At 33.6% G+C, this 25,921-nt stretch overlaps 2 protein-coding genes across 8 annotated transcripts in view; both read left to right on the top strand.

The window, feature by feature from the left end:
- The window catches only part of SENP7 (SUMO specific peptidase 7), a 147,868-nt gene extending 125,471 nt beyond the window's left edge, over positions 1-22,397 (top strand). For all 7 annotated transcript variants that reach the window (XM_082392074.1, XM_082392071.1, XM_082392073.1 and 4 more), the window contains 12 exons: positions 664-843; positions 2,026-2,288; positions 3,984-4,117; positions 5,854-5,970; positions 9,706-9,828; positions 13,879-13,971; positions 14,603-14,727; positions 15,715-15,767; positions 17,459-17,502; positions 17,599-17,667; positions 18,324-18,474; positions 20,564-22,397. In XM_082392074.1, coding sequence (XP_082248200.1) covers positions 664-843; positions 2,026-2,288; positions 3,984-4,117; positions 5,854-5,970; positions 9,706-9,828; positions 13,879-13,971; positions 14,603-14,727; positions 15,715-15,767; positions 17,459-17,502; positions 17,599-17,667; positions 18,324-18,474; positions 20,564-20,701 — 1,490 coding nt within the window. In that variant the 3' untranslated portion in view covers positions 20,702-22,397. The remainder of the gene's footprint in view (positions 1-663; positions 844-2,025; positions 2,289-3,983; positions 4,118-5,853; positions 5,971-9,705; positions 9,829-13,878; positions 13,972-14,602; positions 14,728-15,714; positions 15,768-17,458; positions 17,503-17,598; positions 17,668-18,323; positions 18,475-20,563) is intronic.
- A 96-nt stretch (positions 22,398-22,493) lies between these two features.
- IMPG2 (interphotoreceptor matrix proteoglycan 2) overlaps positions 22,494-25,921 on the top strand; it is a 77,247-nt gene continuing 73,819 nt past the window's right edge. The window contains exons 1-2 of the mRNA XM_082392061.1: positions 22,494-24,717; positions 25,169-25,420. Of these exons, the coding sequence (XP_082248187.1) occupies positions 24,633-24,717; positions 25,169-25,420 (337 nt within the window). The 5' untranslated portion in view covers positions 22,494-24,632. The remainder of the gene's footprint in view (positions 24,718-25,168; positions 25,421-25,921) is intronic.

Genomic DNA, 25,921 nt, shown 5'->3' with positions numbered 1-25,921 from the left:
AAGTTTTGAGAAGTAGAACCTAGAAGAATTTTAGAAGAAATGTCATCCTAGGAGTCCCCTGGTGGCCTAGTGTTAGGATTCTGGGCTCTCACTGCCGTGCCGGGGTCCGGGGTTCAGTCCCTAGTCTGGGAACTGAGATCCCGCAAGCCATGTGGCGCCGCCAAAAAAATTTCATCCTAGACCATTCAGAAGCTCATATTACTCTGGGGAATCTTTGGGTAATGGCTGGTCTGTGTAGTGGAATGCAGATGTTTGAGGAGAAGAAAAATAGGCGTTAAGTGGCTTATGATAGCATTTGCAGTCTTGGTTGATAGTATTAACCAAGATAGAATTATATAGTTTTTTCAGTTATACTATGCTTAGTTTTCTGCATTGATAAGATAGTCTGAGATCATATAGTGTGAGAGGCTAAATTCCTACATTTAATTATCACTTAAAAATTGTTTGGCCCTTTCTAATTTATGTGATCTTTTTTACTGTAATAATACTGTTTAGGTATTTTAGCCAAGTTTACTGAAATGTACTGGAAATGATATTTTTGAAAAACCTTGCATATAATTCTTTTTAAAAAATACATTGTGTTAAAGAGGAGTCATACAGTGCATATGGAGTGTATTCCTAAATAGATTAATTTATTACCTTGTTATCTTTTATTTATTACAGTGTCCCTGCATGAGATTTCATTGCTAGTGGATACTACACATTTAAAGCGGTTTGGGTTATGGAAAAATAAAGATGATGATCACAGTAAAAGAAGTCATGCTATCCTCTTTCTTTGGGTCTCCTCAGATTATCTTCAAGAGATTCAGACCCAATTAGAAAACTCTATATTAAGCCAGCAATGTGAGTATAAAAAGATATCTAAATTTCAGGATAATCTGAGAAGTCCTATAAATAAAGTAATTTTCCTCTAAAATAATTTAGTAGAATGTAATTATTTCACTGAATTGAAATTAAGTTCATTGAATTCAAAATAATTTATCCCTTGATATTATGTAAGATATTTTATTCATTTAATTTCTCCTTATAATTTTACTCAACCAATTAAAATTATCTTCTAAAATAAAAGGACTACCTTATCTTTTAGTCACTTGACATCCTTGGCTACCTGTCTTAAGAGTTTCTTGCCCTTATTTCATAATGAACTGTGACAGAACTAATCAGTGGCAAAGTCAAATAAAATACAGAAGTCTTTATCTTCAACATTTTCTATAGTTTCTAAAAAAGATAAATCAGTTTATTTACTTATGTATCATTTTTCTAAGACTGGGTTGAATACTTTTCTGATGCTCCCATAACACTTATCTATCAATATGTAAGTATCTTGAGATATTTCCCAACTTTGTTTAGTTTCCAACTCCTAAAGGAGTCTGGTTTAGAATTGGGTAAATCAAATTAGTAAGTTTCTTTCTATCTCTTTAATCTCTCTGCCATTTCCCCTCCTACTCCCTTGCACATTAAAGATGTTAAGTAGTGAACTAAATTTTATGTCTTTAAAATTACTTATTTTGCTGTCCTCATTACTTCCAAATTAATTGGGAAAATTCATGATTAAATAGCAGAGAAGTTGGGAAAATACACAAGCCATTTATAATCATTATGGGAGGAGAGAATGTCATTTGATGAGAGAAAATGATTTTGAAGGAAGTGTTTGGAAATTTTTTTAATTGGTAGATTTGATATATGAAGAAGGCTAGAGAAAAATAATTGCTTAGTCATCATTCATTTACTTATTCATTAACAAACATTTAAGAGCACCTAGTAAATGCCAGGAACCGGAGATGCAGCAGTCAGTACCATTGTGGAGTTTGTAGTCTCATGTAGTAGGAGGCTAAAAATTGTGAGTTTTGGTTATAGGTTACTAATGGCCTGTTTTGGGATTTAATTTGCCTGGGTTATTAACTAACATACAAAATAGTTTGTTGAGTTGTATACCAACCTTACTGTTACTAATAATTATTTTAATTATAATCCCCTTGAAAAATAACACTACTGATAAAAACTGGTATCTTTTTTCTTTCATAGCAAAATCCACTGAATTCATTTTCCTTGAGCTACACAGTTCTATTTCACAGAGAGAAGAATTGAAATTGCAAGACATTATGACAGAAATAAGTACAGCCAATGGAGAATTAGAGCTTTCTTATCCGTTGTCTTGGGTTCAGGCACTTCCTTTATTTCAGAACCTCTCTTCAAAAGAAAGCTCTTTTATTCATTATTACTGTGCTTCAACTTGTTCTTTTCCTGCTGTTACTGCTGAAGAAATGAAGATGAAATCAATATCTCAGGTTAGCATATGATTAATATAATTAGTGAGGGGGAGGGAGGCAGTTCAATAAAAATTCTTGTTTTGAAATGAGCATGATTTCAGAATGCTGTGTTTTGTCAAAAGGGCACAGGAACCAACCTAAAGGAACTCCCAGTGCCAAAGCTAGAACAGTTAGATCAACAAAATCAGTAATGATAGCCTGTGATTATTATTAAAAAATAAGATATAATACCAATTAATCTATATTGATACAAATAAATAACTGAATGGATGAATGAAAACATAAAAAAAGGTGGGTAAGGGACAATTCTTTCTTAGAAAAGTGTTGCAATTAATAAATGTAAAAGGAACAAGAGAAATATAAAACCACCTCTAGAAAAATCATAGTTATGATTGTTGCAGGTAAGGTCCACGGAGAGATGCTAAATTTAATGGATGAAAACTTAAGGTAAAACAGGATATGTGCACAATATCAATCTCTCACCCCAAATATTAATTAATTACAAAAAGGAAGTAACTTTTTTTTCTCCACTGTAGTAACTTTACAGTGGAGAAACGTTGCAGACATCACCTTAACCCAAGTGATCGAAGTTAACATTACCAGTAATAAGATATATTGACCTAATGTACCTGTCACATCATGCACGGAGAAGAGTACATCATTTCTGTGTTATTCTTCTCAATATTGTATAACCTCAGTCTAATTGTGAGAAAAATCAGACAAACCCAGTTACAAAGTAACTGACCAACAGTCTTAAAAAATATCAAGGTCATGAAAGACAAGGAAAGATTGAGGAATTGTAGGATCCTGAAACAAAAGAAATTTGTTAGTGGAAAAACTAGTAAAATCAGAATAAAGTTTGTAGTTTAGTTTATAGTGTCATACCAACATTAATTTTTTAGTTTTAATAATTGTACTGTGGTTTAAAAAGATGTTAATATTAGGGGGGTCTGTGAGAGGCTTATTTTCTGCAATTCTTTTATCAATATAAGTCTAAAATTATCTTGAAACAATTAATGGTAAGTTTTAAAATGCTGTGTTTATTTTTATAGGAGGTTGCTAATATACATGTGGCTTATGTATCACTGCCAAATACCTCTAGAAAGAAAAGCGTTTATTAAGTTTGCTGTGACATGGGCGTGTGCACACACGCACACACATACACTCATGTGGGTTTGGTCTGGGGCTAATCTGTTTTTTTTTAAAGGTCTGTAGAAAGCCACATTAGTGGAAGTCAAGATGTAAGACTTCACTGTCTTTTGCATAATGTAAAAATTTTGCCTGGTAATTACATTGTATATACAAATTTGTATCATAGTTTTCCATTTAATAATAAAATATCAATTTATGTTCTTATAAACTCTTTTCAGTCTCTTGTTTAAATTTTTTCCTACTATTTATCACCTCTTTTGTTCATTTTGAACAAAATGAACACTGTTTTCAGATTCCTAAGTTAATTATAAAGCCAGACCTGTAAGTAACACTTCAGGTTAAACTTTGACCATTGTATAGTATCTTTTGATACAAAGTATTATTTTGATTTAGTTATATCTTTATAGAAATTCTAAGAGTATATATATAACTCATTGGTATGTATCAATATTTCTTTTAGTCACATTTTCTCTTACCAGTCTAACTTTTGACTTTGTCCTTTTGAGAGTTATTACGTGTTTATGCACGTATAAGACCTTTTTCTTTGCCATTTTCTGTCAGCCCTCAAATACGGATACAGCCAAGCCTACTTACACCTTACTGCAGAAGCAAAGTAGTGGTTGCTACTCACTTTCTATTACATCGAATCCAGATGAAGAATGGCGAGAAGTCAGGCACACTGGACCTGTTCAGAAGTATGTACTGTGTCATATCCCGTTTGTAATAGGTGGGCAAATTAGTAGTTTTCATTCACATTGCTAATTTTAAGTACTTTTCCTTTTTAAATGTTTTGAGTTTTACTTTCTTGCTGACAGTTAATAATAGAAATAATTATTAAAAAGTTAAAAAAATTATTAAGAAAACAATCAATGCCATTTCATTTAGTTTTATGTTAATAAGACAGAAATGGTAGCCAAGATGTCAAATGTGGTAAGATTAAAGCATTTATTGAAAATATTTGAATAGAAGTGTATGGTTTTTAAGATTATATATTCCGTATCTGAATATATAATAGGAAAAGTGAAATTGCTTATTAATGTGTGCCTCAATTTAGGGTACTTTATCAGAACTTCCCTTTCAGAAGTTACTTCTTTGTTCGTATTTCGTCTTTTTTTTTTTTAATTTTTTTTATTTATTATTTATTTATTATGTTTATTTTTGTCTGTGTTGGGTCTTCGTTTCTGTGTGAGGGCTTTCTCCAGTTGCGGCGAGTGGGGGCCACTCTTCATCGCGGTGCGCGGGCCTGTCAGTATCGCGGCCTCTCTTGTTGCGGAGCAGAGGCTCCAGACGCTCAGGCTCGGTAGTTGTGGCTCACGGGCCCAGTTGCTCCGCGGCATGTGGGATCTTCCCAGACCAGGGCTCGAACCCGTGTCCCCTGCATTGGCAGGCAGATTCTCAACCACTGCGCCACCAGGGAAGCCCCGTATTTCGTCTTTTATATGTCTTCTCATGGTGGTAAGGCAGCATAAGGGAGACTGTGCACTTGAGAGTGATTTCTATTCCTCTACACGATTCCTTTTCTCTGTTAAAAAAAAAAAAAAAAAAGGAAAGCACAGGATAGGGAAATAGCCAATAAAATAGTAACTTTCATTTTAGCACTTAAAATTTTCCTATGTTATTTGATTTAGGTGCCATGGTTACCAAGATTAAATCAACTGCAGATGATTCTTATCTTCTTGAATATTTCTAGTTCAACAAGTACATATTATACCTTATTATTGACTATATTTGTGCAATAAATACCACCCTGTCTTTTCCAAGATCATAGTCAGAACTCACAACTGCTCTTATTTTCTGAGCTTTAAGAGAGGGTGCCAAAGGAAAAATGCCTAATTAGTTGTCATTTTGTTTTCCATTTCTTTCTGGTTGTACTCTAATTATTTATATCCTTTATATTCTCTTTAAGTTATGCATCGTAAGCACTTTTTTTGGGGAAACTTGCCTCCTAAGCTCCCATGGTAATTCTTCATTGTCCAGCTGCTGGTGTAGACTAGCCACCAGTAGGAGAGCATTGTTTTTGACTGTTGACTCTTTTAGTCTTGGGGATTCAAACTTAGCATTGGAAACTGGAGCGTAGGAGAATCTTCTATGGTTTATTACTTCAGTTTGTTGAAAGTTAAAAATTGTACAGAAGAGAGACGTCCTCAATGGTATTGTAATTGACTGTGGGATAACCTATTGATTAGACAAATACTGAGACTAGCCCACATGGGAAGGATTGGAAATGAAAAGATACTCAATGAGAGTACTATTAGTAGCTTGTGAAAACAAAGGAAGGGAAATATAATTGCTTGTATCATGTCAAATATTTTTTACCCTACACATTTTAGTTATTGAATACTACTGCCCTGTTATTGTCCCATATAACAAATCCCTTTGACACTAGAGTTTTCAATATTAATATATTTTAACTTTATTTTTACTTTTTAAGGTTGATTGTATATCCTCCACCACCTACTAAAGGGGGTTTAGGAGTAACTAATGAAGATCTGGAGTGCTTAGAAGAAGGAGAGTTTCTTAATGATGTAATCATTGATTTCTACCTTAAGTAAGTACAATGATAAATGATCTTGTCATTTGTTTTACAGGTTTTGATATGAATCTTAAATATCTTTATCTCTGAAGTATTTTAACTCTAGCTAAAAATAACCTGCCAAAATTTCAGGTTTGAAAATTTTTGTCTACCAAGGTTTTCTGGTGTTGACTAATTCAGTTTCATTCCTTTACTTCCCATAGATACTACATACTTCAGAAGAGTTACTGTTGTTTTGTTTTGTTTGTTTTTGTTTTTGCTTGCTATTGATTGATACTTCTTTTTAGATTTTATTTATTTATTTTTGGCTGTGTTGGGTCTTCGTTGCTGCGCATGGGCTTTCTGTAGTTGTGGCGAACGGGAGCTACTCGTCGTTGCAGTGTGCGGGCTTCTCATTGCGGTGGCTTCTCTTGTTGCAGAGCACGGGGTCTAGGCGCGTTGGCTTCAGTAGTTGTGGCACGCAGGCTCAGGAGTTGTGGCTCACAGGCTCTAGAACACAGGCTCAGTAGTTGTGGCGCATGGGCTTAGTTGCTCCGTGGCATATGGGATCTTCCCGGACCAGGGCTCGAACCCATGTCCCCTGCATTGGCAGGCGGATTCTTAACCACTGCGCCACCAGGGAAGTCCCTGATTGATACTTCTTGGACTATAGTATTATTATAGTGAATGAAGTACTTATATAATTACAGATCACTTTGGGAACCAGAAAGAAACAACTCTGTAGTTCTCTATTGTGTCTTTAAGCGCTGTAAAAGTTAACTGTCATTTTAAAAATCCATATCACTATTCCATTAAAAATAGTTTTCAACGTTTTATATAGCCAAGCTGAAGGAATGTGTAAGAAAGAAACTTTCATGCAGCGGTAATTTGTCTCTAGCCCTCATTTTGTACTGTATCCCTATACCTACATTTCTAACATTTCAAGATGTCTCCTAATTATTTCACTGACCCTTCCCAAACCAATTTATTATTATCATATTATTTCATATTATTGTTTTACTAATAGTGCTATCCTTATTCTACTAAGGATAGGCTCAAAAATCTCACGTTATTATCTACTCTTCATCTTGGACATTGTAGATTTAATCTCTAGAAGTTCTGTTTGGGTCTTTTTTATATCTTTCATGTCTCTAACTATTTGAACATATGGAACATAATTATTATATAACAACTGTTTTAATGTCTTTTTCGACTTATTCTAGCGTCCTTGTCAGTTCTGGGTTGGTTTCAATTGACTGATTTTTCTCTTCATTATGAGTGGTATTTTTTTTTTTCTTCTTCTTCTTCTTTGCATGTCTGGTGATTTTTTTACTGGGTGCTGGTATATTCCTATAAATATTCTTGAATTGTGTTTTGAGACATTATTTGGAAACAGTTTGATGCTTTTAAGGATCTTGCTTTTTAAAGTTTGTTAAGCGAGACCAACAAATTAATCCCCACTATGAGGAAAGACCCTTCTGAATACTCTACTCAGTGCTTCATGAATCATGAGGTTTTCCAGCCTGGCTGGTAGCAGCAGGCAGTATTCCCACAACCTGCGTGAATGCTGGGTACCATTCCCTCTACTTTTTTCAGATAGTTCTTCCCCCAGTCTTAGGTATTTTCCTTACGTACATGCAGTGATCAATATTCTGCTAAATTCTTGAGGAGGACTCTCTGCAGATGTCTGGAGTTCTCTGTCTATAGTGCTTTTTCTTTTCCAGTATTCTGATTTGCACACTCTCGCTGCCTTAGTCTCTCCTGACTCTCAGCATCTCCTCAACCCAGGGAATCTGCCGTGTTCCACCTGGGTTATTCCTTTCTGTGCTGCAGCCTGGAAACTTATCAAGGCAGTAAGCTGAGGCAATTACGGAGCTCACCGTTTCTCAAGGGTCACTGTTCTATGTTGCCTGATGTCCAGTGTTTTGAAAACTATTGTTTCATGTGTTTTGTCTGATTTTTTGCTTGTTTCAAATAGGAGTGTAAATCTGATCCCTATTATTCCATCTTGGCTGGGAGTAAAGTTTTCATTATCATTGACTCTTCACCCTCCCTTCCTTCTCTACATACTCAGTTGCCTGAGTAGTAGATTTGGTCTCTCAAATTTGTTTATTCTCTTTCTTCTGTCATCATGATCTTTTTAGTACTACTTATCTTACCTAAATTGTTGTTCTTTCAAAACAGTCTCCTTATATCCTTTGTCTCTGTTTTCCTATCTGTTAAGTATATTATTACCACCATTATTATTCTTTACTCCATGAATGCAATTCTCACTAGAAACTTTTATTAATTTCTTACTACCTGTCAAAATGAGTTCAAACACAGTCAGGCATTTGAGTGTCTTGATAATATGACACTAATTTGTCTTTTCTGCCATCTACTTATAACCCTGCACCTATTACATAGTCCAGCAAAACGGAATTATAAACAGTTTACTAAACAAAGCCCATCCTTAGTCACTCTTTTGCCTTAATGCCGTGTTACTCTTGCTTCATGGAATATTCTTTTTATCTTAACCTGTTGAAATTTTATTCCTCTATCAAGGTTCCTCACAAGGGTTATCTTCTTGAAAACTTTTCCTGATTTTAAACAGATATTATTAACTCTCATAATACCTTATTTGTGTCTCTTTTATGGTTCATATAGTATTTTGCCTTATTTTAAAGTTACTGGGTAGCATTATGATTATTTTCCTTCTAAAGGTTGAGCATCTTATATCTTACTTATTTTTGTATCCCTAAATAGTGTCAAATTTATATTTTGTGAGATGAATTGGATCATCTTTGATGTTAATTTTGATATGTTTTATTGGAATTAACTAATAAAATTTTATTTCAAATTCAGTTCCAAGAGTATTTTTCTATACTTCCTTTTCACTGAACTGCCTGTATCTCTGACTCTTTGACTTCTTTTCACAGGGGATTCTACTTTATTTTTTAAACTACTTTCTATTTATTTTTAATATTGATGAATAACTTTCAAATAGGAAAGTGCACAAATTTTAAGTGTATAGCTCTTGAATGTTCACATATGTGTGTACCCATGTTATCGCCATTCAGATTAAGGTAAAGAACACTGCACACCAAAAGCATTCTTTGTGTCGCCTTCCACATAGTATACCCTCCACTTAACCACATTAAAAAAAATTCAAGTTGTGTTTGTCTTTTATGCTTTTTTTAAAAAGCAATTCCAAGATCATTTTGGAACCTTTATAAACTATTAACAATAGTAGAGTTCTCTAATTATGAGAGGTTTAATCACTAAGTGATTGAATTATAAACTTGTGTTGAAGAATTGTTTTAGTAAAGAAATGGACTAAGGATTTAGAGATTAGTCATGTCTCAGAGTTATTAAAATTTCTCTAGATTTATTTAGGAGCGTCATGGTTTCAGTTTTGTATTTGATTGTATGATTATTTGATTAATATTTCCTTCTACCGTCACTCTTCTGGATTGTAAGCTCTACGGGGGCAGGAACTTTTTTTGCCCCCTCTCGTTTTATGTCGCTAGTATAAATATGGTACTTGGCACATATTAGGAATTTGAGAAATATTTGTTAAGTAAATGAATATGTGGAAAATTTCTGCTTTAATTGATCTTGATAGAAGGTGAGGTAACTAAAGAACAAAAAAAAGCTGAAATCGGAGCAAATTGCAAGATTGCTTTGACTCTAATAGGACATAAAAATGAAGATTTTCTGAACACAGATAATTGGAGGAAGACTGGATAAAATCTAAAAATAATTTACTTTTGTGGTGTTGTTACTTTGCAGGTATCTTATATTGGAGAAGGTGTCAGATGAACTTGTTGAACGAAGTCACATTTTTAGTAGCTTTTTCTACAAATGCTTGACAAGAAAGGAAAATAATTTAACAGAAGATAATCCAAATCTTTCGTAAGTCAGTCTTTCAGTGTACTTAAGTTTTAAGAGGAAAACATACTATTTTGATGGACTTAGCGAAATAACTTCTTACAGTATTTCCTAGAGTGAGCAGTATTACCACTTTTGCAGGTGCTGGACCTGTTTGCTCTGAGAGGCATTTCTTACCCTTCCACTGTTCTGTTCCCTATCACAGGGAGGCTGACTCTTACAGGTTGCATTTCTAATTGCATGTTCTGTGGGGGATATTGGAGGTTGGAAGGCAAGGAAAGAAGAAGTCAGGATGTTTCTTCCTTACCCTCTTTGCCTTGGGCAGTTATTCTGGTAGTGGTTCTAGTTCCTCTGTGGGTCCTTCTTTCACTGGACAGACCTGATAGATCTCCAGCTTCCATTTGGAGGTACTACTTCTTCACTTTGCCCTTCAGCATAAGGATGTAGCATTGTCCTACTATGCTAAGCTCTGGTTGCCTCACTGATTGCCTTTTGTGGCATTGCGCTTTTTCTATCACCACTGTAGCCAATTATTTGCATTACATTTTATCTGTCTTAAATATATAGGGAGGTTTATGTTTTCCTGGTTGGACCCTCACTAACATACTACTATTTAATTAAACTGATGCAACATTATAAAAATACCATGTTCCCACAGTTCAGCTGAATTTCTGTCCAAGTATTTTTTTGATTAATTCTAAAACCTGTAGAGCAGTGGACAGGGCTAGGCAAAAAAGGAGGAAGGAGTAATTTTTGTATCTTAGCGGTAACTTGGGTAGTTGTGAGCCTGGAGCCACTTCGCCCCTCTCCCTGCCCCTAACACTTCGTGTGAGAATCTCTATGCTAGGCCCATGATAAAATTAAAAGAGTTTTTATTTTTTAAAAAGTTAATGTAAACATTTGTCTACCACTTTACAAGGTACATTTTTGTACATTGTTTCTTCCCATAACAGTGCTTTTAGGTATGTAAGGCATTTTTCAGATGAGGAAGCAGGCCAATAAAGATTGGCAGAACTCCGGTAAGTGACAGAACTGGTTGGTACTTAAATCTTTATCTTTTAACCTCTAATCCAGAGATGTTTTTGTTGTACTGGACTGCCTTTGAAAAAATGGCTGGGAGAGTTGTTTCATCCCCTTAAAATAATAGGACTAATAAGCAAGTAAGAAGATGATTAAATGGGTAAACTGTCTGAACTTGTTGTGTTGTTGGAGAAGGAGGATAGGAATAGAGAGAGTATTAACATTTATTGAGTACCTGCTTGGAGCCATGACAGTGAACATAAAGTTATTTTGTTTGATTCTACAGTAGTCTTATGAGATAAATGCCATTATTGTTATGAATTGAAGCTTAAAGAAGTTAGATAAGTTATCCGAAGTTGGATATAGCTTTCCAGTTTCAAAGTTCAAGCTTTGTCTGTTGTTTTTAGTATTGCAACTATATAATTTACGGCCTAAATTGGGACACTTGAGAGAATAAAAGGAGGCTCTAATAATAGCTACACTGGGCAGCCCATGTATACTGGGGCTGCCCTAGACAAACTGGGATGTGTAGTCATCTATATTTTGAGTGTCTTTATGGATTTGGAATTTGTGCTGGTAGACAAGGCCTGCCAGGGTCAACTAAGGAGAAAATCACAGTCTGAAAATATTCCTGATAATCAGGGTTAATGGAGAGGGATATATGGAAGGGGAAGATTTATTAAATAAATTTGATATTTAACATTTCTGATGCCCTCCTCTTCTATTTTATGAGTATAGAAACAGATGGTTGGCACCATGCACTTAATCCCACATTTTGTTTTAAGATTACTAGTCAGTGTGGAGATTATGCATTTGGCATACCCAAGTAGAAACTGAGGAAATGAAAAGGTAGATTCTGCTGTATTAACAAAATTTTTTAAATTAAAAAATTAGAAAAAATTTAGATGTTGTATGAATGATCATATATAAACATAATACAAAACTGAGTTAGATGAGTGGCATCTTCCAGTGTAAGATAGATCTTATATGTATCTTATGCATAATATATATTTATATACACACATACACATATACATATAAACACATACATACATATACACACACACAAATACTCATACTAATGCTTAGCCTGATATGTATACAATTAGTATTCACACAAAGAATCCCTACAAGTCTGTTTAAAAAAAAAAAAAAAGAACCCAGAAGCAACGTGACAAGGGATACAAAGCATAACTTATGGCCAATAAATGCTACAGGAAGCTGAAACTACTAGTGTTAGGAAATAGCAGACTAAATGATTCACAAAGTCATTACTGTGGTTTATGAGATCCTGCAAGATCTGCTTCTGTCCATGTCCCTAAACTCATCTCACAGCATTCTCTCCCCTCATTTATCACACTTCAGCTCAGCCTACCTCCTTTCAGTTTTCAAATATGCTTAAGCTCTTTCCTGTTTTCTGACAGAAATTTCTTCTTCTGGCACTTTTTAATTTATTTTACAACATGATCTCTAATCATTTTTTTGTTTGTTTGTTCATTTTCTGTTTCTTATTCTAAAATACAAGCTCCATGAGGTCAGGGACTTCATCTGTCTTATTTTCTACTCTATGCCTGGGGCATTTTGCTCAGTTCTTGGAACATACTAGGAACTCAAAATAAAAGATAATAATGTATGTTATTGAATGGGGAGAGAACTGTTAGACATTAGTTGAGGATTTTCCATACAGTTAGGAACAGAGAGTAACAGATTATATTGTGGCCCCCGTATTCTCTCCTGTCATCCTTGCCCCATCCAATATCTAATGTATTCCCAATCAAATAAGGTTAGCATAATCAGGAAATCTATCAAACAGCAACATAACAAGACAAAAGAAAACCAGGTGTCTATCCTTAAGATCTTTCAGATGGAAAACAAATTAAGAGACTCTGCACTAGGTAAAAATAATAATTTATAATCATTGTAATGGTTGGGTCATTTTGAGGTAAGAAAATTTGGTAAACATATGACTCATTATTTTATGAAATCAATCTTTTGCATAGTGACTAATTCCTACTATATCTTTTAGCCCCATCTTGCTCCCAATGTCTACTCCTGTGAGTTTGGTTAGATATTCACATGGACAGGGATAGGGCAAAGACGTCTGTTTCCTGTGTTACTTGGTATGTAAATGTATAAGAACTTAATGATTTGTTTAATTTTCTGACTAAAAAGAGGCCCTTCGTGGGACTGAGCCAAAAGTCACATATCACCATCTCCTTCATGCCACTGTGAAATGCTATCCCTTTCCTAGAACCTTTTTTGACATCCAAACTTGGTTTGATATCTTCCTTCTTTAACTTCCCTAATGAGGTAAAGAAAAGGAATTCTTATTCGTGTGTCCCAGCCCTTTTCTTCATGTTTTTCCTAGATGCCATCACCATAATTCCTTTGTATCCTTTATGACACTTATATTTTAATTATTTGTTGTAGTTTTTTTCTGCCTTCATTATTTTGTAAATCCTTTTAGGGCAGTGTGAGTGATTTTCATTATTTGTTCTTAGGAACCTAATAAATATTTGTCAAAGAAATAAACGATGGATAATGGGTATGCTTAACTCATTGTCCTATAATATTCTTATAAATGAAATAAAGGGAGATGAGTCTCATCTTTAAAAATCTAAGACTATATACCTCATCCCTCCTCTTCCATTAAGTTTTAACACCTCCCTTATCACAGATATAACATTTAGACAATTTTGTTAAGGTTTAATGATAATATTTTATGTCAGCACAGGTGGAACTAAATAGAATAAATAGGTATAGCTATTTATATTCAGTTGCTGAGACACTTTTGGAATCTGTAAAGCATTTTATGAATTGCTGCCTTTCTTTTATCCATTACTTTATTGTTTATAAATAGTGATCATATTTAAAAACAGCCAGGAGTTAATAAAATGAGATAATTTTCTAGTCTGTTAAATATTATGTACCTTGAAGAAGATGGTTAAGTAAACTAAAGCTAGCATTTTTCAGTGTATAAAAAAGACCCCTGAAATCCTTATCTTAAATTTTTAATTTTTTATCTATCAAATATGTCTATCTTTTTGTTCCCAGAATGGCTCAGAGAAGACATAAGAGAGTAAGAACATGGACTCGTCACATAAACATCTTTAATAAAGATTATATCTTTGTGCCTGTAAATGAGTCGTGAGTATTTCAGATTATTTAAAAAAAAAATCGGAGAGTGCAGAAAAATACTTTGTGCATTTTTAGATTAATAATCAGTAAAAAGTATGGGTAGATAAACCCAGGTATTATTTTTAATTTTTTTCTAAAGAAGTAGCTAAAATAATGAGTTTATCTTGGATTTTGGTTTGACAATACTTATGTTGTAAATAGTGGGGAAAAAAATGACAAATGCCCACAAGACTATAATGGCTTAGACATTCAGTTTATTTTGAGGTGGGACTCAAGAAAAGATTTTCTAAACAAAAAATGAAAAGCTTTTAGGATAAATTTTCAGATATTTAAGAGAACAAGCTCTTTAAGCACTAACAGAAAAAAGGTGATGCTATAAGTCTCTTTGTTTGTTTATTAAAGCAGATTCTCAACAGGAAACACTAATTATATAAAAGTAAATAAGTTTGACTTACTCAGATTTTACCCTAAGAAGTCTTAGTGCTTTTTAAATTAGTTTTGGAATGCGTGTTCAGATACTACAGTGGACTTCTTCAAAATTGATGTTTGTTATACCCACCTTCTCAGTTATAGTTCTAGAACATATTCTTCTACATTGTTTAGATTTTGTGTTATTAAGATTATATTTCTTTTTCAACAGGTCTCACTGGTATCTTGCAGTCATTTGTTTTCCATGGTTAGAAGAAGCTGTGTATGAAGATTTTCCACAAACTATATCCCAGCACTCCCAGGCTCAGCAGTCCCAACATGACAACAAACCAATAGGTGATGAACTTAATGTGGATGGTGTTTTTAATAATGTTGGCAACAGTAAAATGATTATAGAGAACAATATGAAGTTAAAGGATAGTATAATTATTTCTTATCATTTAGTTTATTAGAAGAAATGTCTGAAATTTTCATGATAGATACCCAGACTCATGTATAAACAAAATGTAATTGTCAGGTTTTACTGTTATATCAAGTTTTATCATAGCACTTTTTATAAAATAATCTTTCTAAGAATTCATGCCATGAATCTTCAGGCATAGCTTGAAATCTCCCCTTTTTTCTTTTTCTTAATATAAATTAACACAATTCCTGTTGACACTAGTAATTTGGCTAGGTAATATCGGGTCTCTTATAATTCTTCCATGATTTTTCTTATGTTACAACCCAAATCTTAAGTAAGCAAATAAGCCTACTTTCTTTGAGAAAAAAAAATCAAATTGTATTTTATAGCTGTAGCCTAAGCAGCAAGCAGAATTAATAATAGCCATTACCGTTAATACTGGCCAAAACCTATCTCTTGTGGGGGAGAAAGAAAAACTGATAAAGCAACTGATTACTTTCTATTTTGTCTAATCCTCCTATGCTGCAAAAGTGTATTTATGCAACACTCTATGATCATATGTTAGAAGAATTATTACTAGGCAAATTAACCATCCTCCACATTAAAACAGCAGAGATTTTGATAAGTTAGCAATCTATGAAGATTGTCTTTTTACAGGAAACTGGCCCCAGCTAACTGGTATTTCAAGTTTTGGCTCTGCGGTGTATGTATTGTGTGATGACAGCCAATTAAGCATTGTCAGTTTTATCCATCGATTGAATTTTTTTGTAACATTAACCATAAAAAAAAAATTAAATAGTTCCCAGGTATTTTTTCCCTTTAATTACTACTATGCATACAAATTACAATCTAAACTTATCTAAATACTTTGTATTAGACATAAAATAAACACACATAACTGTTTTGTTATTTCTAACTAGATAATGATCTGCATACTTCTTCAGCACTATCCTTGGGTACAGAAGATTCTCAAGTAAGTGTGTTTTTATAAATGTAAAGGTAGGAAAACTCATGAATATAACAATTTTATATGGAAAATAGGGCATAGCTAGGTGGGCTATGATGGATATTGGTGTACCATAATTAAATTATGCTGTTTTATGATTCTTTGGAGTATTTCGTTGGGGTAGGAAAGAGAACAAGAGAAATTATCATTCTTTTTGCATCTGTTTAGCTTACTTTAACTCCCTAGGTTTGTTTATAGTTTATCTGATCATCTTGGTCGACTACTTTTTCAATTTCTATGGGAAAATGTACTTTTATTCTTCATTATGTCATCAGTTTTTGCACTCAGAGTAATTGATTACCTATATTTTATATTCCACTTTCTATTATTATAAATTGTTGGTAAAAATCATTCAAAGCAGACTCATGGTCAATCCATATGACTCCTGAGGCTAAGATAGTTACTGTTAACTTTACTTTAAATGGACCTCTAAACTGATATTCATGGTCTAGATTTGGTATCTTAATTGATTAAGGTAGCCACCTAATTATTTTTTAATACATACAGACAGCAGCAGCCTCCCTGGCATAGGCCTGTGTCTTTACTGTCACTGGTACAGGGTGGGCAGAAGGAAGGAGGTTTCCTTTTCTGATGTCACAGCGGCAGAATAGGGGAGTTCCTTCTTGCCTCTAGAGCCAGGTTTCCCAAATTGGGTTCCATGGAATACTTGTTCTAAGATGCGGTTTATGATAAAAAGGATTCTAAGGTCAGTTAAGTTGGGTAAACCCTGTGTCCTATTCCTCTCTTAGAGATTCACTGTTATATTAGAATAATAAAGGTACTGAGAAGTTCTGCATATTAAAGAAAGTTTGATCTATTGATTCTTAAATTTATCAACAAAAATAACAAAATACCCCATCTCTTGTCCCTTAGTATACATTAATAATCTGCTTCTTGTGCTTCACAGGGAAGAAGTCTGTCTCTATTGATATCATATACTGAGTTAAGAGAATGTGTATAAGGACAGGTTCAGTTAACTTCTTTATCTTTGCTTAAGATGGCAACTCTGAATAGAAGTAATTCAAGTTCCAGGTTGTTTTTTAGGCCATGTTAAAGCTCCATAACTTCTTGAGGTCACATGTAAAAGTGCATAAACTACTGTTTCACCAGTATAAGAAAAGAAATCTATAAATTAAAAAAAAAATGAAGTTGGCTTACTTTAGATGATGAAAAGAACTCTTATTTGAAATTTTAATTTTAAGTTATTTGAAACATTTTCTATTTCTTTTTTTTTTAATTTACTTTATTTATTTGGTTGTGCTGGGTCTTAGTTGCGGATCGTGGGCTCCTTAGTTGTGACTCATTGGCTCCTTAGTTGCGGCTTGTGGGCTCCTTAGTTGTGGTTCATTGGCTCCTTAGTTGTGGCAGCTGGGCTCCTTAGTTGTGGTTTGAGGGCTCCTTAGTTGCGCCTTGCTGGCTCCTAAGTTGCGGCACACGGGCTCCTTAGTTGTGGCATGCTAACTCTTAGTTGGGGCATGCATGTGGGACCTCGTTCCCTGACCAGGGATCGAACCCAGGCCCCCTGCATTGGGAACACAGAGTCTTAGCCACTGCGCCACCGGGGAAGTCCCTGTTTGAAACATTTTAAAGAGTAACTGAATATTAATTTATTCACACTAGCTTTAATTGCAAAGTCATAAAAATTCATGTTATTTCAGAGTCCTGAGATGAATGTGTCAGTACCAAAGAAAATGTGTAAAAGGTATGTACATGCCGTAATAATAGAGTCTTTTCAGATACTTAGGTTTACTTCATATACAAATATATACATCTTGATTTCTTCCTGTGATTTTCATAGGCCATGCATTCTCATACTAGACTCCTTGAAAGCTGCTTCTATACAAAACACAGTTCAGAATTTACGAGAGTAAGTAATGACAATTTTACTAAAATCTCAATAATTTTTAAGTTGCCTTAAGAATTACTGAAAAGATTATATCAGGAATTATATTTTATTATTTATTTAGATGAGGCCTGTAAATCTAATTAATAACAAATATCCCCATTATGTGTAAAATATTTCTCAAGGATTATATCAAAAGTAAATTTGGAATTTGTATTCACAATTGAACAAAAGACATAATTTTACAAAGGAGCATTGCAAATATTAGTGGTTGTCAAAAGTAACACTTTAGAAAAAAATAAGAACTCTTTCACATTCTTATTTTGTGTGTGCATGTGGGTCTGTAATTTTTAAATTTCCTATAGGATCTGGAAAAAACTAGCAACTAAAGTTTAAAAATAATTTGTTTAGTTTACTTTGTAATATAAGTGACTTATGTATATGAGTTGTGAAAGTTGAGTTGTTGAAAAAAGTCTGGCTTTTAGTTTGAAACTCATGATTTTATTTAAAGTCGCACTTTTGAAGCCTCATATTATAATTTGTGCTGTTAAGGTTTAAGTCTTTTGAAATGTGGCTGGAGTCAATATATTTGGCAGCAAATGTTTTTCCATTTTTGTGAAAGTGTTGCATAATAGTAAAGAAATTTCTACTTGAGTCACTCTACTTTTTGATGATTTAAGGTATTTAGAGGTAGAGTGGGAAGTTAAACGAAAAACTCATCGTGAATTCAGCAAAACAAACATGGTGGACCTATGCCCTAAAGTTCCTAAACAAGATAATAGCAGTGATTGTGGAGTATATTTACTGCAATATGTGGAAAGCTTCTTTAAGGTATGTAAAGACATAAATATGTTTTTTATTCACAATTACCAGCATATAATCACAAATTACTGGGCAAGCAAAGAAGCAAGAAAATGTTAGAGGTAATCAAGAAATAAGAAAAAAAAAAAGGCATAGAACCATATATAACGCAGATATTGGAGTTAGAAGATAAGAACTTTAAAATGATTTGATTAATATGTTGGAGAAAATAGTCAAAGATAAACAAAATGGATGAAAATGGAATCTGCTAAAAAAAAAAAGTCAAGTGGACATTCCAGAACTGAAAATGCATAATGATATATCTAAAGTTAAGAATTTACTGTATGGGTTTGATAGCAGACTGAATAAAGCAGAAGACAGATGAGGGAACTTTAAAAAAGGACAGTAGAAAGTATCCCACTGTAGCTCAGAGAGGAAAAAGAATGTAAAGAAGAGAACAGAGCATAAGAGACAAGTGTGATACAGTCAAAAAGTCTAATTTACATGTAATTGGAGTGGCAGAAGGATTAGGGGTGGAGAGAGAGAATAAGGCAGACACAAATTTGAAGAAAAATTTTCAAAACTAAAAGACTTGTGTATTGAAGAAGCTCAGAAAACCATAAGCTACATAAGTACAATGACAAGCATGGGTATTATTTTCTAGCTCATCAGAGACTCTATAGGAACTGTAGCAACGTTAAAAAGAAATTTTAAATAGGAAGGGATCACTCTGCTTTTTGAACTGTTAGCTCATTACTTCAGTCATAACTAGTATTATTTATGAAGATGGGAATAGCAAAAGGTATTTTTGACCAGAAGCTTGTTTGGAGAATCCTTAAAGGTACTTTCAAAGCATGAGGGTTATAGTATGCAGTTATAACTTTTGGTATAATTGGGGAGGATTGATAATATACAGTAGAACATGGTACACATTATGGAAACCACTAAACATGTTATGCTGTTTTTTTTTCCTTTTTTATTCTAGACTGGAACTTCATTATAGGGTGACAGTTCTGGCCTTCTAATACTCTTTCCAAAGAGATTTGATTTTGTTTTTAGATATCCAAAGTACCTTATTACATAACATAGTCTGAGTGTGTTATATAATTCTACTTTACATAGCCTCAGTCAGTAGAACATACTTCTAATATAGGTGGTAGCACCACTTAAGATTGTTGGGGGGAAAACCTCAGAACACTAAATCTTGTGTTTCACAAATTTGTGCACTAATATAACAGAGTGTGGATTGAAGAAAATAGGTTTCAGGTTGACCATTCAAAACCTGTGGAGCTTTGTAACTAGGCCATAAGAAAAACAATTTTAATTCTAATAAAAATACTTACACAGTTAAATCTCCACTGAGATTTGCCCCTAGAATCACAGTCAGTCCTTCATTTCAGCTTTATACTCTGGGTCTCTTAATTTCTTCTTTAAGATGTAAGTCCTTCTTACATCTGGCTTCTAATAGTTTCATCAAATTTATAAACATGATCTAGGGGTAGTCTTATTCAGCAGTTACTCATTTATTTTTTTAAACACAGGCAAAATTGTCTTTGCAGTTGCAACTTGCAACTTCCTTATTAAGCTTAACATAATGGAAAATATATCAGTTCCTTAAGCCACTAAATTGGCTATTTCGTGGACTAAAAGAAGGTACTTCTACAGGATTTTCTATTTTTTATGTGAGATTCTTCATTTACTGCTAAGGCTTCCTCTTTGTTTTAATGGTTTCAAAATATTAACATGTTGGAAAAAATTGTGTTCAAACCAGCCTGACTTCTGCATTGTACTGAATCATTCTCTGTTTACTAATTCTCTTTGCACTAATTCACTTAAACATGCATTGTAGCAGAACATATGGTGTTTAATTTTGATGTTCAGAAGTTAGCAGTTTAATGAAAATGTTCTAAAATTGATTGCGGTGATGGTTGCACAACTCTGAATATACTGAAAATCATTCAGTTGAATACTTTAGGCAAATTGTATGTTATGTGAAATATATCTCAGTAAAGCTGTTATTTAAAAAAGTTAGCAATTTCTCATTTCTTATAAAAATGAGCTTAAAACAAATTTGAATTATACTGCTAAAGTGATTGCACTCTGTCTTTTCTCTCATTAGGATCCTATTGTTAACTTTGAACTTCCAATTCATTTGGAGAAATGGTTTCCTCGTCATGTAATAAAGACCAAACGGGAAGATATTCGAGAGCTCATTTTGAAACTTCATTTACAGCAACAGAAGGGCAGCAGTAGCTAGTTAATCTGTACAAACATGACATAGAAGTTCTATACGATTACTGGAAAGCTGCTTATCAGCATTTGTGTTAGCCAGCTCACAGAGAAGAAAATAACTTGCAGTAGTTTTATAAGTCACTGTACATTATTTAAAATATATAAGATATAATATTAGAATTGTTAGGATCTCATAGATGGAGTGGAAATGGGGGTGATATAGATAAAGTCATTAGATAGAAATTAAAATTTCATAAATATTTGATATTTTTCTGATTAAATATGCTTGGATGATGCAATAGCATATGTAATGTGGGAATGTTTTTATAGATAATAAAACTATGTGATCTGTACTTCCACATAACTGGGAGTTGAAGGGAGTTAGGTCCTCCCTGGTGCCAGCCCCAGTGCTTGTCAAATTTGTGACAAGTCACATTATATTGTAATTCTATTCTTTGCAGCTCAAGCATGCAATATGAATACTGTGTATTTTTTTTTTTTAAAAAGAATTTAGTATCAAGGCTTCAGAAAATGCCATTTACGGCATCCCTTCTGTATAGTGTGAGAGAAGACATGTTAGGAAAGTGATATAAATTCACTCTTTCAAAGCGCAGCTTATTTTTCTCAATTGCTAAGTGGAACCATTACTCTATTCTAATTGTTGTTTGTTTTCCATTTCTTTTGATGTCATGTGTGGGGATCTGAGAATTTAGTTCATTCATTCAGAGTGAAATTTGGAAGAAAAATTTAGCTATCCAAAATAGGTTTTTAAAAATTGTATATGTTGCTCAACTTAGTTTATTTGAGGTATAGCTATATAAATATTGGCTTCTATCCTATTCTGACATCCCAGAATATATGTACACAGTTCCTGTAAGTATAGAAGATAAAATTGGTGACTTCATAACTTTAATTAAAAAAATATCCTCAAAGTTTTCTATATTAGTTGTTAGGACTAAATACATAATTTTATAGCTGTTTACCCAGTATTCATCTGCAAAAGCCAGATTGCTCTCATTGCTTTTGTATTTTTAAATTGTAATTTTTAAGGACCTGTGATCCCCATGGAGCTTAAGTTTTTATTAAATGTTCAGGTAACTGTGCTGAATTGATGTGATGATGGTGGTATTACATATGATTAAACACTTCATAACCTTCTAATGTTATCAGGAATATTTTGAGGGGATGATTATATTGTATTTTCTTAGATAAGAAAAATGTTTTTTTAATCTTCTGTTTTAAGCATCTCTTAGATTTACATTGTTAGTGTATATAAAGCAGTGAAGCAAAGGCAATTTAAGATGAAGCTAAAAGTCGGAACATTTTATTTCAAAATCCTGTGAATTGAGGTTGTCAGTTAAGCCTTAGTGTCCTTAAGTTTCTGTTAATCTTGTCAACATCTTTATATTGTTAAAGATATTTGTCCTTTGGAGATTTCCTATAAAGATGGTTATAATTACATGTTTCATTCCCAATTTCTGTGTGGGGGGAGGGGATTTTTTAGATGACTTAATTATTTTGTATATCTAATTTTGGGAAAGCAAGTATCTAATACATCTCCTTGTGACTTCTTAACTTTTTTGTTTGTATGTTTTTCAAAGACACCACTGTCCTTTGTCATGTTTTGAAGGTTGTTTAAAATTCATTTTCCTAAATTCATATGGAAATAATGCTTTGAGAATATCAACATTTTATATTAAACGTGTTTCCAATTCATTAAATTGAGGTGTAATTTTTTTCCTTAAGAAACGTGAGCCATTCTTAGAAATAGATTTTAAATTGTATGTTACTCAGTGCATGTCATATAATTGATGCTTAGATTAATTTTTCTAACTGTTTTAACAGACGTGTGGTAATTTTGATAGTTCAGGGAACATTTTTTGAGCATCTACTACTAGCAGGCAATGTACAAGGTAGAAAAAAATGGAATGACAGCTCTTATTCCTAAGTCATTTATAGTCTAATGGGAGAAATGGACATATGAACAGTTTTAATATGCCTGTTAGAAACAATCATAGAGTTTTTTTGGAGCACAGGAGGGTGTTCAGCCTTCGGGGGTGTGTGGTGTGTGTGTGTGTGTGTGTGTGTGTGTGTGTGTGTGTGTGTGTGTGTGTGTGTGTGTGAGAGAGAGAGAGATAGTGAGAGGTGGTAGAGAGGTAGTAAGAGGGTTGTCACTAGACAGGGAAAGCCTTCTTAGAGAAGGTAACAGTGATTCTCACAACTCTTGGGATAAAAAAATGGTAGCTCTTTTTTTTAAGAAAAAGTTTAATACCTCTTAAAATCAGCTTTTGTGTGTGTGTGTTTTAGGGGGAAAATAGGTCTAGACTTATCATACAGAGCCCTTTCTAATTTGATTCCAATCTACATTCTATCCTCATCTTTCCACTGTCACCTACTTTTTAGTCATATAAAGTTATTCATTTATGCTTTAATTACTTTTGGCTTAACACCAAGCTTAAGCCCTTTCTTAATAGGAAATTATCTTGTGTTTTCTTTCTTTCAATACTATTTCTTTGGAAAAGTACTAAGCTAAAATAAATGTGAAGTGTCAGTTGTATTCAACATATACATATATCTTTTATTGTGAAAATGACCTCCAGTTGTTGAACTGTCTGGACTGGGAGAACTGTGAGTAGACATGCGTACCCCGAAGCCCTCCTTACCAGAACTTTTTAACACTCTTCTGGAAAACCTGGGCCCCTTCTTCCCTCTGTAGAGTCTCTTGTAACTAACCTTGTCCTTATGGAAATTTGCAAACTTTGCCCAGGGGCTGTTAAAAGACTTGGTTCTATGTGTATGAGGCTTTCTTAGGCTGGTGTGGTTTGCACCCACCCAGGTGGCCTGTTCTCTTACAACTGAGTTGGTCCCTTTTGGGAACTGGAGAAATCAGGGTCAGGGCTAGTGTAGGATTCTGAAGAGAAATGTGCTTTAGATCTTTACAAAACATTTTTTTTTTCCAGAGAACTTCGCCAGAGGTACATAAGATATAAATTCATTGCTATTTGATAGTAAATCCTAGCTTCCACAGGGATTTTGACTAATTTAATTCCTTTCTACTAGGTTTATTTGATAAAACCAACTGCCCTAATACAAAATTTTTATCTGGTCCCCCATTGTGGTAAAGGATATCCTTTCTTGGTTAAGAATTACTCATGTAGATAAAGACACTGGGCCTCATGTTTAATAGCAAATTAAGCAACAAAGTTATTATTATGTAGCTACCATTTATATTGTGTGCTTAGTAGGTGCCAGGTACTTTTCTCAGCATTTTCTGTGTGTTAACTAATTTAATGCTCACAATATCTCTATCATGAGTTAGCTTTACTATTCCTATCCTATTTTATAGATAAGGAAGGAGACGTAAGTGGTTACAGTGAAAGATTTTCAAGTTTTTTTAATCGAGGGAAATTTATAAGAAACGACACCAAGAAAACTAACTTTATTTTTTATGTAGCTCTGTATTTCGGACATAGACAGGTATAGTCAGTCTGGGCATTTTATGCTTAAAAATCATAGGTTGTAGAAGAACCCAGAGAACATGTGAATCTATCAGGTTTGACTAATAGATTGAGAAAAGTTGTAAAATTCATTGAATTATATGTGTAACATTATTAGTTTTTTTGGAAACATTTTTAAGTGGAGTGCTTATTAAAGGCAAGGAGAGTGTTAATAAAGAGCTTAGCTGGCTAGATTAAAGAAATTGTCTCTCCCCATCTGTCCTAATTAGCTTATCTCTCCTGCTTTCATAGCATGCTGGTTATTTCAGAAAAGAAGTGAGAGGTACTTTGAAAGGACACCATTTTTATTTAGCCAATTTATAATGATTTTGGAATGGTTGTCAGTTTTTGAACGTAAACTGTTAAACATTAGACCTTTTCTGTAACAATTTGTTACTGGAAGTTTCAGGCCTTTGGGTGCTCAATTAAGGATTTTGGCCTCTTTTGGTTTTGGCTCAAATGATTATGTTTCCTCATTTTGGGAAGATTTCTCTGGGTATTCTGATATTTGTCCTGATAGAAGGAAACCTTCCGTCATTAACAGGTATTTAAAAATCTACATTATTTTTTTTCTTTAGATCTGCAGTATATTTTCTCTAAAAATAATATTATTTGATATGACTGCTGTAAGAAATTGAATCAAATATTACTCTAGTCTTTGATACTGCTTCATTTAAACTGTATGAAAATCTCTTCAGTAATATTGGTTTTCCTCTTCATTAGTAATTCTTGGTTCAGAGCTTACTTCCTCTTATTTCTTGTGTTGAAATTGGATGTATTTCAATAACTAACAATCTTGAAATAAAGGACTAGGAATTAAATGGAGGAAAAATTGAATGCTTTACTTCTCCCTTCCTTAAGCACACATGTCTAAAATTTGAGCATTGAGTTCAAAATCCAAATGTGGTGCAAATGTCAGTTTTTCTTCATTTGTTACCTTTCATTCTATGTCTCCATTCATCATCAGAAGCTTTGTTTATGCTTTCACTCTGTAGCACAAACCTACTTATCTTTAGAAGAGAGCCAAGAACCCAAGAGTACAGTTTCTTTTCTCCTGGCTGACTCAGAATCCACAGACTCTTCTCTATCTATCGAAAAGAAACAACCTATGGACCACAGAGAAACTGAGAGACAGTGGTTGCTCAGAAGAAAGCGATCTACTCTGTTTCCTAATGGTGTGAAAACCTGCCCAGATGAAAATGTTACAGAGGCTATGGCAAACCATGTGAAATATTTTAAAGTCCGAGGTAAGCAAACATTCAAACCCTTGGGCTCCATGATAAAATTCAAACATAGTTCTAAAACAGTTGTTGTATTTCAACATTATAGTTCAAAATTTTTGATGCTTTGGATAGAGACTGAGCCAAATATTGTCTTTCTACTAGCCATGGAAAAAAGACTTGCTAAGAGTATGGTATTTATACAGCTTCAGAGGAAAGTTTACATTGTTTTAAGAGAGGACATGGTTTAAAATTTTTGAAGCACTTCAAAAATACCAGTTTATGTTGCTGGATAAATTAATTATAACTTTTACTTCTGCATTACAGTAATTTGTCTAAATACACCCACAAAAGATATTAACTAAGATATACTTACCTATTTGGCTAATTAGTTATTTTATATACATGGAAATATGATCAATTTCTATATTTTATAGTTTAGCCATTCTACAGATTGAAGCTGATTCTAGTTGGTATACACAAAACTTTTTACCTCTCAAATGGTGGCACTTCTCACAATGGACCCTA

The sequence above is a fragment of the Balaenoptera borealis genome (assembly GCF_965194805.1).
Source record: "Balaenoptera borealis genome assembly, chromosome: 5".
NCBI lineage: Eukaryota > Metazoa > Chordata > Mammalia > Artiodactyla > Balaenopteridae > Balaenoptera > Balaenoptera borealis.
Note: the sequence above shows the minus strand (reverse complement) of the source record. Positions and strands in the feature narration are given on the sequence as shown.